Source organism: Parasteatoda tepidariorum, chromosome 3 (genome assembly GCF_043381705.1).
Source record: "Parasteatoda tepidariorum isolate YZ-2023 chromosome 3, CAS_Ptep_4.0, whole genome shotgun sequence".
NCBI classification, from domain to species: Eukaryota; Metazoa; Arthropoda; class Arachnida; order Araneae; family Theridiidae; genus Parasteatoda; species Parasteatoda tepidariorum.
The window spans coordinates 38,455,820-38,472,606 of NC_092206.1; the positions used below are offsets into that span (position 1 = coordinate 38,455,820).

Below are 16,787 nucleotides of genomic sequence, written 5' to 3' on the forward strand. Positions count from 1 at the left end.
ATTCAAGTAATTTTTCTTCTGAAAATATATATATATAAATAATAGCAGCCGGTGTGCTTGCTTTGTCTCGAAATTCTTTATTTAATGAAAATCTTTTCAGGGGATACATTATCATTATTGTTTCTACGTGGTTGAAACCGGTTTACACCTGTTTACGTTCGTGTATCAGTTGGTTAACATTGTAATGCAATTCGTTAAAAATAAATACAAATAGGAAGTATATAAAAAATCTCCTGAATAAAAACTCATTACATGTATATATAAATATAAAAGTAATGCATATAAACTCGTGCAAAATATGCAATTATTAAAACACTACAGTGTGTCTAATAATTTGGTCTAATTATTATAATATACTAATATAATATTTGATATAATATATATTTGATATTTATATAATATATAGTCTAATTTATCCAATCCTCGAATTTATATTATATGTCGTCTAATTTAACCAATTGATACACGAAAGTAAACACGTGAAAACCGGTTTCAGTCGCGTAAAAACAATAAAGCTGTATAGTATCACGTGATAATTAAGATATTACATGAAATCTTATAGTGCGTCTAATAATTTGGCCAGGGACTATCAAAATATGCTAACTTACTTTAAAAGAGTCTTTAGTATTTAAAATTTTTTTTTTGGTTCTTTCATCTTATTACATTACATTATTACATACATTCAAAATTAAAACTGTCTTTACAATTCTAAAAACAACAAAACAACTTACAAAGCTAAACTGATGAGCTGATCCCAGTGACATTTAGTAAGTTCGAGTGAATATTTTTTTTTTAATTTGAGAAAGCGTATACCAAGTAGATTTGCTTTATGTGTCAGAAAATAAAAACTAGATCTTGCCTTTATTTCTAGCTAGCAAGCTACCAATTGGCAAAACAATAAATCCCCAACATTTATTTAAACACTTCATGCGATAGCATCCACATTCTTGTCTATATAATAGTATGATGACAAAAGTAATATAATACTCTTGCAATAGGCTGCTGAAAGAGAGAGATTTTCTAACACTATCGTCGACTGCTTGCTGCCAAATTTACTTGGAGCCTTCTTTTACTACAAAAACACAGTAAGTTTGTCACATAGTGCCTTCTTTAACTGCTATAACCAAAGTTTAATGACAAATTAAAATCGAGTACTTATCCATTTCTGGAACTGAAAAAGGCCTATTACTTCAGTACATATAATAAAATATTATGTGCCAATCCCCACAGTAACAGTAAACCTATTGCCAGAATTAATTAAGAATTACTGAAATTAATAATAGTTTGTCGGTTTTTTCAGGGTCTTATTATTAATGTGATCAATGTCTAAATCAATGCTGTATACATTGTAAAATATTTTGATGCATATTTTGGTTGCCACAATTTTTAGTGTAGATGTAAATTAAATACATTCATAAGTACAGAACTGTGGCTAACGCGTAAAATATTTTATAAAATTGAATAAATGACAATTGTTTGAAATAATTAGGGCGAATATATTACTAAAAATTTAATTGTATTTCAATTGAAATGTTTTTGCAATGAAGCCATATATTGTTTCTAATGCCCAGGAAAATATGTGTGGTCAGTAAATAAACAAGCAAAAAATAAATAAATAAATAAATTAAACTATAATAGCGAAAAAGTAAATGAAAAATTTGACTACATTCACAGTAGAAAATTTAGTTTACTTCAACAAAAACAGTGGCAACTATACTCCAAAACTTTTTACAATGTAGTTAAATAAGACTGAAATACGAACTTTTCCCGAGAAGGCTCAGTTACAAATTGTCGTTTAGAAACTCCTTATACTAAGCTTTTCAATCATATTTATGTGTTTCTTTTTGCTACCTGAAAGCACTTAAGAACTTGTTACATAAAAGCATTTTCAAACACTTGCGCATACATTGTAAGATAATAAAGAGCTAAATATAATCATTAAACTAGGCACTACATGCATTTATTTAACTTCTTTAGTCACTGAAAATTTAATAACAAAAATAATATGATATAAATAAACAGAAAAACAAAATACTTTACCATTGTTACTGTCTTCCGGGGATTCAATTGGCGGCAGTGTGCTATTTAAACCAGAAAGCATATCACTGAAGAAGCCTTTCGGATAGGAAACGTTAGGAAAATCATTTGGAATTCTTAGTGGCACTGGAGCAGGAGGTTCAGGTGTATTAATTTCTAAAAAAGTTAACATTTTATATTACGCTTGTACCCATGCTACATTAAAAAAAAAAAAAAAGAAAAATCGGATCGAATTACGGCACGAAATGTTACTAATTTCGAATGCATAATACGTTAAAATCTATTTTAACGAAAAATCCATTTTTACCGTAAAATATTAGACAGTAATTTTTAAAGTAATATAGAGTGATTCAGTGATTTCGCGATAGTTATTACTCTAAAAATTAAGGTAGATCAGATATTTTGTTTCGTACAAACCCGAATTTTACGGTAAAAGTACCGGCACCCTGAGTGCCGGTAACTTTTACTGCAAATTTTTTACATTGTACGTATTGCTAGAATTCTGGCATAAAAAATTTAAATTTAAAAATTCATTTAATAAAAATAGAATAATAAGAATTGGGGAAATTCTGGAAAAATAAACAAACTTTTTAAGGTAACAGATCCAAACCAGTTCTAAAAAATACTTATTTGTCACCAACTTTGTTTTAGCATGAAAAAGTATTTCGATAATAATTATCTGATATTAAGGATTGATACTATGTAGGCCGGTGAGTTCGAACTGTAATTAGATAAAAAAATAATTGATAAACAAAGATTAATTCGAAATTTACTGAAAGGAACTTTCAAAATTTCATAAATTTTTAGTTACAAATCTCTTGTAATAGTATGTCATATAAAATGTCATATAAATTATGACATTTGACTCTTGAAAGACTTAATCTTGTGATAAATTAAAGGTGTTCATTAAAATTATGAAGTGTTTCGTTTTAATGCATGTTTTGCATGCGTTAATGCTGAAAGATCGTTAATGCTGAAAGATCGTTAATGCGTTAATGCTGAACATGCGTTAATGCTGAAAGATCGTTAACATCGGCTCCCTCAGTGTGAATTCAGTCTTATGAATCAAGAATTAGATTTTTTTAAAAATTTTCTATTTGATACTATAAGTTGTGTTAATACCTGTTGTTTCGATGTCTGTTGGTGGAATCGTGCTGATACTGTCGGTCTTTGTTACAGGGTATGTTTCTGGACCTAGGGTAGAAAAGTCATTATATGGCTCTGTTGTTTGTGTGACTGGAATTCCATCTGTGACTGGATTCTGAGGAAATTTCGGCCTTCTTCTCCTCGGTCTTCCACTTCCTGGCCTTCTTCTTAGAGGTCTTCCTCCTCCAAATGGTCTTCTTCTTCTTCCAAAAGGTCCTGGTCCATTTGCTTCAGGATTCAATGGAGCCGCTTCTGAATGAAAAAAAATATAAATGATAATAGCCGGCGTGTTTGGTTTGTCTCGAAATTCTTTATTTAATAAAAATCTTTTCAGGAAATTTTTTTAGTAAAATGCATGTCAACTGAGAAATGTCTTTCCTTCGTAGCATCTACAGGTCCTGGCCAAATTATTTGACGCATTATAAGATTTTATGTAAAATCTTAATTATCAGGTGATACTATAAAGCATTATTGCTTCTACATGTCTGAAACCGGTTTACAGTTGTTTACGTTCGTGTAACAGTTGGTTAACATTGTAATGCAATTCGTTAAAAATAAATACAAATAGGAAGTATTTAATACTATTTGCGCATATATATATTACGCTTACCGGAGGCCAAGCCATAGTATATAAAAAATCTCCTGATTAAAAACTCATTACATGTATCTTGAAATATAAAACAAATGCAGATAAACTCGCACAAAACACGCAATTATTAAAACACTACAGTGTGCCCAATAATTTAAGCTAATTGATGTAATATATTAATATAATATCTGATATAATATATATTTGATATTTATATAACATATAGTCTAATATATCCAATCGTTGAGTTTATATTATATGTCGTTTAATTTAACCAATTGATACAGGAAAGTGAAAAAGTGAAAACCGGTTTCAGTGGGGTAAAAACAATAAAGCTGTATAGTATCACCTGATAATTAAGATTTTACATGAAATCTTATTGTGCGTCTAACAAGTTGCCCAGTGACTATTAAAATGAGCTAACTTATTTCAAAAGAGTCTTTAGTATTAAAAGTTTATTTTTTTAGTTATTTCATCTTAATTAAAAACACAAATAATATAAACTAAATTAGAAATCTTTTGGTGAAAGTTCAGAGAAAGCAATTAAACTGAATTTAATTTTAATTATATGAGATAATGATTATTTTAATTATTATTTGTCGCAAAATGTTTACGTTGTGATCAAAATTTTTTTTTCTTCTGAAATACTTGTTTCTTTATGTATAATAAGAGCATCAAAACCCAGAGAAAAAATAAAACACCTATTTCATTTATTCACCGGCTGCTTAGATACGCAAGAAAGGTAAATTATGTTTAAAAATCTATACATTCAAGTAATTTTTCTTCTGAAAGACGGCGCCTTTTTTATGATAATATGTGCTTAATAATCAAAAATTAAAAGGCAGAAACTGTATACATTCAAAATTAAAACTGTCTTTACAATTCTGAAAACAACACAACAACTTACGAAGCGAAGCTCATGAGCTGATTCCAGTGACATTTAGGAAGTTTGAGTGAATATATATTTTTTTAATTTGAGAAAGCGTATACTAAATAGATTTGTTTTATGTGTCAGAAAATAAAAACGAGATCTTGCCTTTATTTCTAGCTCGCAAGCTTCCAACTTGCAAAACAATAAATCTCCAACATTTATTTAAGCACTTCATGCTATAGCATACACATTCCTGTCGATATAATATTATGGTGACAAATGTAATAATATAATCTTGTAGTAAGCTGCCGAAAGAGAGAGACCTTTTAACACGTCGATCGCTTGCTGCCAAATTTACTTGGAGCCTTCTTTTACTCCAAAAAAACAGTAAGTTTGTCATTTATTACCTTCTTTAACTGCTATAACCAAAGTTTAATGACAAAGTAAAATCGAGTACTTATCCATTTCTGGGACCGAAAAAAATATATTACTACAGTACTTATAATAAAATATTATGTGCCAATCCCCACAGTAACAGTATACCCATTGCCTGAATTAATTAAGCATTACTGAAATTAATAATAGTTTGTCGGTTTTTTCAGGGTCAATGCATTGTCAATGCATTGTGAAATATTTTGATGCATATTTTGGTTACTGAAATTAATAATAGTTTGTCGGTTTTTTCAGGGTCAATGCATTGTGAAATATTTTGATGCATATTTTGGTTGCCACAATTTTTGTTGTAGATGTAAACTAAATACATTCATAAATACAGAACTGTAGTTAATGTGCAAAATATTTTATAAAATTGAATAAATGACAATTGTTAGAAAGAATTAGGGTGAATAAATTACTAAAAATGTACCTGTATTTTAATTGAACTGTTTTTGCAATGAAGCCATATATTGTTTTTAATGCCCAGGAAAATATGTGTTGTCAGTAAATAAACAAGCAAAAAATGATTAAATAAATAAATTAAACTATAACGGTGGAAAAGTAAATGAAGAATGTGACTACATACACAGTAGAAATTTTAGTTTAATTCATCGAAAACAGAGGCACTTATACACTGCCGACTTTTAACAGTGTAATTAAATAAGACTGAAATACGAACTTTTCCCGAGAAAGCTCATTTACAAAATTGTCGTTTAGAAACTCCTTATACTGAGCTTTTCAATCATATTTATATTTTTCATTTTGCTACCCTAAGACACTTAAAAACTTCTAATATAAAAGCACTTTAAACTTTTACGCATATATTGTAAGACAATAAAGATCTAAATATAATCATTAAACTAGACACTACAGGCATTTATTTAACCTCTTTAGTCACTCAAAATTTAAGAACAAAAATAATATGATACAAATAAACACGAAAACAAGATACTTTACCATTGTTACTGTCTTCCGGGGATTCAATTGGCGGTAGTGTGCTATTTAAACCAGAAAGCATATCACTGAAGAAGCCTTTCGGATAAGAAACGTTAGGAAAATCATTTGGAATTCTTAGTGGCACTGGAGCAGGAGGTTCAGGTGTATTAATTTCTGAAAAAGTTAACATTTTATATTAATCTTATAAATATGCTACGTTTAAAAAAAAATCGAATCGAATTACGGTACGAAATATTACGAATTACGAATGCACCGTCACATTCGTAAAATCTATTTTAACGTAAAATCCATTTTTACCGTAAAATATTAGACCGTAAGTTTTACAGTAATATCGAGTGATTCAGAGATTTGCGGTAATTATTACTTTAAAAATTACGGTAGATCAGATATTTTGTTTCGTACATGTTCTTGTAAAGAATATTTTGTTCCGTACAAACCCAGAATTTTACGGTAAAAGTACCATCACCCTGAATGCCGATACTTTTTACTGCAATTTTGCTAGAATCCTGGCATAAAAAATTAAGATTCAAAAATCTATTCTATAAAAGTAGAATAATAAAATTTGAGGGAATTCTGGGACAAAAAACAAATTTTTTAAGGTAAGAGATCCAAACCAGTTCTAAAAATGTACTTATCTGTCTCCATCTTTGTGCGTTTCAACGAGAAGAATTTAATCTCGGGAAAATAACTCCAGACAAAACAGTTAAAATTAAAAAGCACTTCTATAATAATTATCTGATTTTAAGGATTGAAATGATCCGGCTGGTGAGTTCGAACTGTAATAAGATAAATATTAATTGGTAAACAAAGATTAATTCGATATTTACTGAAAGGAACTTTTAAAATTTCGTATTTTTTTTTTGGTTACAAATCTCGTGTAATAGTATTATTCCAATTGCACTCATATAAATTATGACATTTAAATCTTAAGGTGCTTTACCTTAAAGATGTTAATAAAAATTATAAAATGCTTCATTTTAATGTTTCTCTTAATAACATGTTTTGTCAGAAAAGCATTATTTTTATAATATCATTATATTACAATACAATAAGTGTAATAATTGGAAATGAGAACATTTTTAGAGCTGTTTAAAAGTGCAATCTTGTTAAATTTTAAGAAGCATGAAAATTTCAGTTAACTTTAACAGTTAACTTTAACTAATTTAGTAGTTAATTTCAACTAATTCTTGCACATAAATTGATTTTTTAAAATATATTTAATTACTTTCGAATAAATATTTAATTTCATTAAATTCAGTGTCAAAAGTCAGCATGGAATAAGTCGATAAATACATGTAGTTGTTAAAGTGGTGTTCTGTCATCGGTGTGCTTTTTTACAGTTCTTTTTGTTTTCATTCCTTTTGTTTTGTTTTGTTTGTTTTGTTTCATTTTGCGGACTTTTTTTATTTTGGTGCACTTCTTTCCGTTCACCTGAAATATAAATGTTTAGCTTCAATAGGATTTTATAAATTTTGATATTGGAATTGTTTTGAATTCAAAATTCTCCAAACACCCAACCAATTTAAAATTAATTAATTTTTAAATATAAAATTAAAATTATAAATTATTTTTAAATGAAGGTAAAGAAGGGGGAGTAAAAAATCTATTATATTAAAGGAATGTAAAATAGTTTATAATGTAAAATTGTTTTTTTAAGAGGATTTTAAATTAAATGTTTTTAGTATAAAATTAAATGTTTTCAGTATAAAATAAAGCAAAAGAATATATTAAACTGTTTTATAATTTTTTACCGAATTTTATTAATAATAAATAAATTACTGCACCAAATGCAAGCAATTCGAAAGCAATGACCTGCGGCCAATCTAAACATAAACAACTTTGAATATCTCAAACTGTGTCGCATATTTAAAAAAAAATTTCAATTAAAAATAAAAATAATGATAGTTACATAAAAATTGTTTCTGCCGAATAGTGAAATTGATATGATTTTGTCATACTTATACATTAGTTCTTTACTGTTCAATTATATGCGTTGACCAGTTACTGTAATAAAGTAGCAGATTGTTTGCTGTTAAATAATAATTGCAGTTCAGTTTGCACTTTTAATCAAGCAAAATTTAACATCAAATATAAATTACCTTTATTGCTGTCTTCTATTGGTGCAACTGTTGGCAACGGGTTATTTAAGCCTGAAAGCATGTCTTTGAAGAAACCCGGTGGATAAGAAAATTTAGGAAAATCATTTGGAATTCCTGGTGGTACAGTAGGAGGTGGTTGAGGCGTTGAAGCTTTAGTATAATAAAAATATATATATATATAGAATCAGACTTTTATTTAACAAGAACGTAATCATCTCAACGATTGGTTTTTAAGGTTTTATCATGTAATATGACTCCTAATTTAGTCTAGTATGTTCTTAAAGAACATATTTAGAACTGTGGTGCAAATAAATATTTGTTGAATCAAAATAGGTATATAAATATATATAGGGATTTGTTTTGAAGCATTTATAATTAATAATTACATTGATCAATAAAAATTAAAATACAAGAATTTTATGGAATTCTATAATAACGGTGATATCCATTAACTGTTTAGTCGAAGAATCTAAATATACATCTAAAACTATTTTTTTTTATCCGTTTCTGCAACTGTCTTCAACTTCAATTTTCTTCAACTTTTCTTCAACTTGTCGAGAGTTTTATGTATTCTTACTGGATGGATACTTAGTTTTTACCTCTGCTTAAATTTACATAAATTATGCATTTAATACATAATACATACACGTTTTAAAATTTGAAAAATCTTTACTTTTGGTCTCAGAAAAAAAACGTGAATCTTCACAGGCAAAAATATAATTAAAATATGTCCTTCATTCTTCCTTCTTTAAAATAAAATGTTTTTCTTCTTTAAAAATTCCAGGAATGCAAATTAATCTGAACGTAAATGAATAGTCATGAATGACATCATTTCAGTAAATTTTGAATGTAAACTTTAGATCTAATTTTGTACTTAATTTTTCGAATGTAGTTTTTAAAATATAATTTTGAATATGATTTAAAAGAAAAAAAATTGCTGAAAAACTATGAAATAGAAAAAATGTTACTCACATTGGAATAAAATACAAATATATTACTTTTCGGATTGTCTGAATGCATTATGTAGTATTTTTAGATCGATTTTTATTTACTGGCTTACAACAGACTACATAAAAATGACCAGCAACAATTAAACTGATAAGAAAAGCATTACAGCAAAAAGTTTATTAAATCAGAAATTTTGTAATAAATAAGTATTACTTACTTTGAAGCGCAGGTAAATTGCTGTTTAATCCAGAAAGCATATCATTTACAAAATTCTTAGGGATTCCTGGATATTCATTTGGTACATTGGGAAACGGTGCATTTTGCCCGAAGTTCGATGGGTTTGTGTTACCATTCTGCGGATTAAAATTTTGACGACCAGGGAAATTTTCTGGACGCCTAGGACCTTTTCTTCGACGCCTGCCGTTCGGTCCATTCCGAAGTCTTGGTCTTTGATTATTAGCTTGATTTTGAGGAATAAATGGCTGCCTTGTTGTAGTTGTTGTTGTAGTTTCTGGTTTAGCACCCCAGTTACCCCATCCACCCCAACCACCAGCTCGCTTTTTTCTCGAAAGCTTATTGTTAGAAGATGGTACTGGAGATTTTTCTCTGTCGCTTGAAGTTGAAATTGGGAAATTGAATTGGACGAAATTATTAGCATCTTCAATTTGATCCGGGTTGTTTGTGCTGGGTAATATATCCTGGTTCTTATCAGGATATTCTTCAAACGTGTATTCAAATTGCGTTTCTTCACCAAGCTTTAATAGATTGTCATCTTGAAAATAACTAAGTTGTATCCCACCTGTAAAAAAATAAATTTAAGTTTATATTTATAGGTTGTAAGTTTATATATAATATAGCGTCATAAGTATGAAGTATATATATATATATTTTTTGACAAAAAGACACAAAATTTTTTGACTAAAAATGGGTCCTCCCCGAGAGACAATATAAATGATAAAGCTCGTTTGTACATGTAATTTGTCTATTAACTTTCAGAAAATTTAAATCTAGCAACCTTTTTAGTTTTTATTAAATGTTTTATTTAATTTTTTAAAAAAATTTATGTTTTATTTCAAATTATGCATAATTCTTTCGTTAATCAATTTTGAAGCAAAGATAAGTCAGGCCAGAAATAAATGCTTTTATTTTGTTACGATTTATTCCACCCATTTTCTAGTATTCTGTCAAATTCTAAAAATAAGAAAAAATTGCATTTGCTATTAATTATTTTGTAAAATCAAATTATCTAGTAAGTATTATAATACCGTGAAGGAATTACAATTTAACTATCTATATATTTCAGTTAACAGTTTTATCATGATGAATTAACGGGGTTTCATGTTCACATACATAACATTGTAATTTGAAATCTGATTAAGAAGAAAAGGGAATTTTTGTTCTTAATGTCAGGCAAAAATTAGTTTTTGTGAGTATTTTCATTACGTAGAAACCAACACCTGCATTTCAACGAAAGGAAATTCATTAACATATATCATTATTTGCCTTTCAATAATGGAACTCCTATTCATCTTTTATTTTGTGCCATGGTTTGTGGTTAGAGCAGTAGGGCACAGTAAACGAAACCATCAGTCACAACCGTTATTCGAGCTATACCATTACACCTAATGACAAAACTATTTTTATGTAAATTAATTTGTTCGTTTTTTAAAAGCATTTTTAATTAAAAGATTTCAGAAGAAAAAATATTATTGACTATATTATTATTATTATAATTATTATTATTGCACAACTCTTTTGAGTAAAATTCTTGGGCTTCCAATGAAATTATTAAGTTAGCTTACTCCTTTACAGTAGTCTAATTATAATATCATATTAATGAAATCAGTACTATTTCTGCGAAATCATCGCGCTTTTTTTTCCTCTTTTCAAATGACACGAAGAAATTTTATTATTTCACCTGTTTATATGGCGGTCTTTATCACCCATTTGTTGCACATCAGAAAACTTAGGCACGATTTGATTTGCATAATATCCAACCGATTTTTCTTGGAAAAACTTCAGGAAATTTCAAGACAACATCTACACTATTTAACTGATCTATATAAACTGTATTTATATATGTGCCAAACTATTTTTTTCGATGATGTTGCAGATCCAAAGCTAAAATCTGATTTTTTTATCAGCACAAATTTGCATTTTGATTCAGCATAGTAATCTTTGAATACAGCTGTGGTTTTGCTTTTCCAACAAGTTTTTAAATAACAAGTCTAGGTGTTGTTCTTTTTTTAATTAAAATTTAAATTATTAACCAAAACTACATGTTCTTTAATTACTAACTTTTAAATTTAATGTATAGGATTAATCAACTTATAATTTGGTCATAATTTGGTGCATAAGTTCTACGATTGGACAGTCTCATGACCCTTAAGTTTGACCGAAGGTTGCTTTGACAGTAATAAAAAAAGATGTATTAAAATAAATCGTTAGCATCAAAGTATAGCATTTTAATAATTCTGAAAATAGTAAAAAATGAAAAAAAGACTTTTTTCTCTTAGAGAAACTACAATATCGTTCAAATTTGCATCAGCCTTAACATGGCGGTAAAATGAAACATAATTATTAATATTTCATAAACTTAATAAGTACATGTTAAAACATGTGCAATTTGCATTCGATGCAAATTGACTGCAATATTTATGAGGTGTTAAATTAAACAATGCTTCCGCCGTTCAAGTTGATTTATAGTGTCGCATACTCAAGTAAAAGAAGTTATGTTTCATCAAAACGCAAAATTTCTAATTGTGTATTGCATGAGAAATACAATATTAGAAGACACAATTATGACGACACAATTATTTTTTAAAATTTAAACTAATAAAATATTTTAACAAAATTGTGAATAATCGTATTTAAAATTCTTATATTTTTAATAGTTTAAAAAGTTTAAGCATGAAATAAAAATATAAGATCGATTTAAAGAAAAAAAATTGTGAAATATTGCAGCAACTTTGTTTACAAACTACCAAACTTTATCTATATTAAAAATTTTGCAGAAAAATTAATAAAGGAACGCGTTGTTTTATTGTCATATTCAGTCAACGCAGTAAAAAATCCCTAAAGAAGACGTTATTTAAGTTGTTAACTGTAAGAAAAGTCGTTTACTGACTGCCTTCATCTGATTCGGTGAAGAAAAACCAGGTCCATCTCATGAAGCATCTTAGTTCCTTGCAACTGGGTACATACTTTAGCCAAGAGGGCAAATCTGTCTATCTCATGACAAGCTGAGCGTGGGTTCGTATCCCAGCGTTGACATCTCAACAAGTCTTTCATTCCTTCTACATATGAAGAGTGTCCAGTGTTCTGCAGTCCCTAATTAATGACTATGGATAATTGGAATACGAAATCTCTCATTTTCTCGTAGATGGCAGCTTCAATAAGCTGCTTAACACAAACAATCTTACATTTCCCATATCTTACGATAGATGGCACTACCAGTTTAACTGATTAAGCCACATTCTAGAGTTCATTTCACAAAACACAACTCAACCAAACAACTAAACTGAAATGAACAACTTAACAAAACACAGCATAGCTCTAAACTTCATTACATAACGAAAAATCTAACATAACCTAACTTCAAATTACCGTAACCTAAATTCAATACCGTAATTTCAGCAAGGAAATTTTAACATTGTATAATTGCGAGATTATTTTGAGAGAAAAATGTCAGTAAATGTTATGAAAGAAATCTTTTTATACCAAAAATTTTTTTCCCTCATTTTTATAAATAGTGGATCAGAACGTATGCAATAAGTTAGATCAAAATCTTTGCAACAATTTATAGGCAATTAGAGCTGCAAGTTTTGAAGCTGGATTTGCACTAACATCTAGTATCCCTTTTGTAAGGTTAGTTCTGTGAAAAGTTTCTAGTACTACTCATGGAAAGTCATTTTGAGAACAAATATTTCATATGGTTTAAATAGAATTTCCCTCAAATCAGGTTATACTTGGAATTTTAAATTGTGGTTAATCATACTTGAGTTTTTCATATTCTATTATAATGCAGAATATACCGTTTTTTCAAAATTGTTTTGAAATAGCGTCCAGAGAGGAATATATTTTCATGAACTTAATTTTGTGAAACTACTTACATTATTTAAAGGATCAGAATCTAATAGTTTTATTTTGAGCTGCTTACATAAACGAAAGACTTTTCATGAATTTAATTTTGCGACACAATTAACACTCTTCTTTTTTTTTTGATGGCTTAGAATAAACCGTTTTTATTTTAAAAAAGTGGTTAAAGAGGAGTAACTTTTCATAAACTAAATTTTGTTACAGAATTACAATAAAGTTGGAAATTTTCCTTTTATTTAGAATGTTTTTAAATTTTTTTGAAATGTAAATTACAGTGAACATTATTTTATTAGACTAAGGAAAGCCAAATAATAGAAATTAAAAATTAATAAAACCTTCAAATTCTTTTAAATCAACGTCTTCATCTGGTGCACCCGGTGGAAAATGCCCACCATTCGGATTTAGTGTCTCATAAAAGGTACTTTGTCCTAAAAGAACAAAATATTTTACGATTCATGCTTATACAGAAGAGACATGTAAAGGATTTACTTACAGTAGTGCACAATAATAAAGTGTGCTAAATCTAAAATATTTAAATGATTACAAAAGAGCAATTATAATCTTTATAATAATATATATAATTATTATTATAATAATTATAATATATATAATAAGTAGCGCGGCAAAGGTTTCTCATTTACAAAAAGGAAGTGCCGTCAATAAATTGATGACGCTTGTTTTTTTTTAAATATTTCGAACACTCATATTTTTTTACTATGGAAAGTTAAAATGTAAAATAAAATCAATTTTTGACACGAAACAATTTGACCACGACACCATTTTCCCTTTAAAGTAAGTATAAATTTACATTATCGATATTAAGTAAATTGATACTTAATTAACCATCGCACAGCGGAGTGAGGTTACTTTTTCAATTTCTTCTTTAACTCTCTTTGGGGACGGGTGATTCAGAAAAGCATTCGTACAAAATCAGGATCAGGACGTAATTAAATAAAAAACGGTCACTTAAATGTAGTCGTTTCTAATTTGACAGACTTACTTTGCTTTTACTTTAATTACTGTTAGTTTAATCGTATATATATAATCAATGATAATTCAAAGTACAGCTAAATAGTTTTATTTTGAACATAGTAATGGTGAATTAAATAAATCAAACAATTATAACTCCGCCCACAAATAAACTGCTAAAGAATTACTTTGATTATCAGTTTTATCTTTTTACCCTGGTTGATACGCTTTTACGCTGGCACGTATTTGTGACGGTCGGCGTGAAAGGGTTAAAAAACAAACATTAAAAAAATACATGACCTTTCCAATATGCCTTAGTAACTGCGCTTTTTACGATTCTGAGAAATGGAACTGACGCAAAAGCATATCTCTAAATTTTGAAATATATTGTTAACATATTTTTAGGCTGTAATGATATTTCACCGAATAATAAAATGCACCATTACAAAACCATATTTGAAAGATCATTTTAAGAAATTATTTTTAAAAATCATAGTAAGTCTAAAAATTAAAGTATAAACTAAATAAATAAATAAACACTTAACTGTAGGTCAGAGAAAGTCGGGTAGGTTGATCCACTTCCCACAAAAATCCATTTATATATTTTTTTGTTCAAATTATAAAATTTCGAAATTAACGCTTCGTGGTAGTTTAAAATGTTTATCATCTCTCTACATAGTTATTGTGAATTTAAATAATAACTCTTTAAGTACTCTTTAAGTACGCTTTTAATTAAGTATTTTTTCCAAAGAGTTCACACTAACTCTCTATTTGAGGGTCGTATGACAGGAGAATTTAAACTTGGGAATTGAAAAGTTATTACTAGCAATAATGTAATAATTTAAATGCCTTACGAAATTTTACTAAAAATTATGACGTCTGAGAAAATGTCAAATATTTACAACAAATTTGATTCGAAACTATAAAATTAATTTAATTTGAAAAAGCAAACAATTCTATTAAAATTCTATTAAATTCGATTTATGATGTAAAGGAATAGGTATGATTTTTTTGTTTGCTAATAATTTTATTAATAATGATTATTTCTGTGGAAGCACTGCCCCAGGTCCTAATAAGTGTCCGAGTTAGTTAGAATGTATATTAAAATTACACTAAATCGTCCAATTGATTTAAAATGTCAAAATTTTTTTATAGCTGATGATTGCTCTTGTAACATTAAACTCTATATTTAACTGAAGTTGCAGTTTATTTAGAATGAAGACTGTTTTCTAGTAGTATAATAAAAGGTTTATGGAGGTACTCTATTGTTTTAATTGTTCTTCCTTCAGTTTAATTGCACAATGTTCAAAATACTAATCTAATTATTTATAAACGAAAACGACACAATTAACTTATAGTTTATATAAGCCCTGTTTATTCTGCATTTTATTAGAAAAATAATATTAATTTATATGATGTTCTACACTTTCTTACTTAAAATTTAAAGGGTGCAATATTTTATCGATAATTTTAAACGTGACATTAAATTCATTTTAAAATAAAATTATTTTCAGTTAATTCCTCTAGAGTAGCGATAAATGTCAATGATATCTCATACTCTCTTGATGTTTGATCACCTTGACGATATAAAAGGTGTCAAGAGTACTAGGAAGACTAATAAAACTGCCATAAATTTCTTTTTTGTTTTTGTTTTTTATGCATCCCTTTTATTTCAATATTTATCCCAATAAGGCCTACCTTGAAAACGACCTGATATCCTATAAATACATGAATCATATCCAAAAGTTGCACACGCAGCATCATTGAAACCATTAAAGGCATGACCGGAACACTAAAAAGCCAAACCTACCTAGGACGATGCCATAGAAGATTTCCCCTAGAGCAACTATAAGAAAAAAATGTCGCATCTCCAAGTATTCTACACTTGATTAGCACCTTCATCAAAGAACTAATAGCGTCTGTATTACCTTATGCCACTCTCACGTCTGCTTTCTGAACAAACAAGGTGTCGTTTCGTATCTTCTCGATAAGCGTCTTCAGTAGGTCGCCTGAATCAATGCGATCACCATCGCCCAACGCGATTATTATGGGCAATGCGCCCACTTGGTGATTTGCGTCAGAGACTGTAGCAAGTTCACAGATTCGAATACTAAGTGTTTCCGATTCAACGATGTGCCGTTGTGATGTCACATAAGGATTATTTCTTCTCGCGCATGACCTCTGATTCTCTTTCACTAAAGTTATGCTGGAATGATATGTACTAACAAGTGATTGGTAGTTTTCTTCAATCGGTGTTTTGTTGATCGCTCCTAGCACGTGGTTATGTGATTACAAACTTAAAGGGCAGTATTTAGTAAAGTTTTGTTTGCATACCTGCAGTAAGGGAAGATGTTAGAATGCATGATGCATTTTAAAAAGATTGCTCAAATCTTATTGTACTCGTACATGCATACTTGCGTAATCTCTTTCCTTCCAACGACGACATTCACGAATTAAGAAATAGTTCGAGGGAGAATATTTATTTTACTATTCTCACAATTAAGAATAGCTTGAATCTTTCCTTTTTAAAGGAATTTTAAAGCGATTTAATATTATTTAAAAGATTTTCAAGCGTTGAGAATTTTTCAAATAAATTTTCAAAGGAGATTTGTAAATTTCTCTGATTTGTAAATACGAA

At 28.6% G+C, this 16,787-nt stretch overlaps 1 protein-coding gene across 4 annotated transcripts in view; it reads right to left on the minus strand.

Moving 5' to 3' along the window:
• Window positions 1-16,255, minus strand: part of LOC107437944 (serine-rich adhesin for platelets) — a 32,179-nt gene extending 15,924 nt beyond the window's left edge. For 2 of the 4 annotated variants that reach the window (XM_071178510.1, XM_043039136.2), the window contains exons 1-6: window positions 15,960-16,255; window positions 13,516-13,608; window positions 9,300-9,881; window positions 8,135-8,284; window positions 6,036-6,188; window positions 3,160-3,435 (exon numbers count right to left, since the gene is read on the minus strand). In XM_071178510.1, coding sequence (XP_071034611.1) covers window positions 3,160-3,435; window positions 6,036-6,188; window positions 8,135-8,284; window positions 9,300-9,881; window positions 13,516-13,608; window positions 15,960-16,017 — 1,312 coding nt within the window. In that variant the 5' untranslated portion in view covers window positions 16,018-16,255. The remainder of the gene's footprint in view (window positions 1-3,159; window positions 3,436-6,035; window positions 6,189-8,134; window positions 8,285-9,299; window positions 9,882-13,515; window positions 13,609-15,959) is intronic. The other 2 variants (XM_071178509.1, XM_043039137.2) reach the window with 2 other exon arrangements.
• Between the last annotated feature and the right edge of the window lie 532 nt (window positions 16,256-16,787).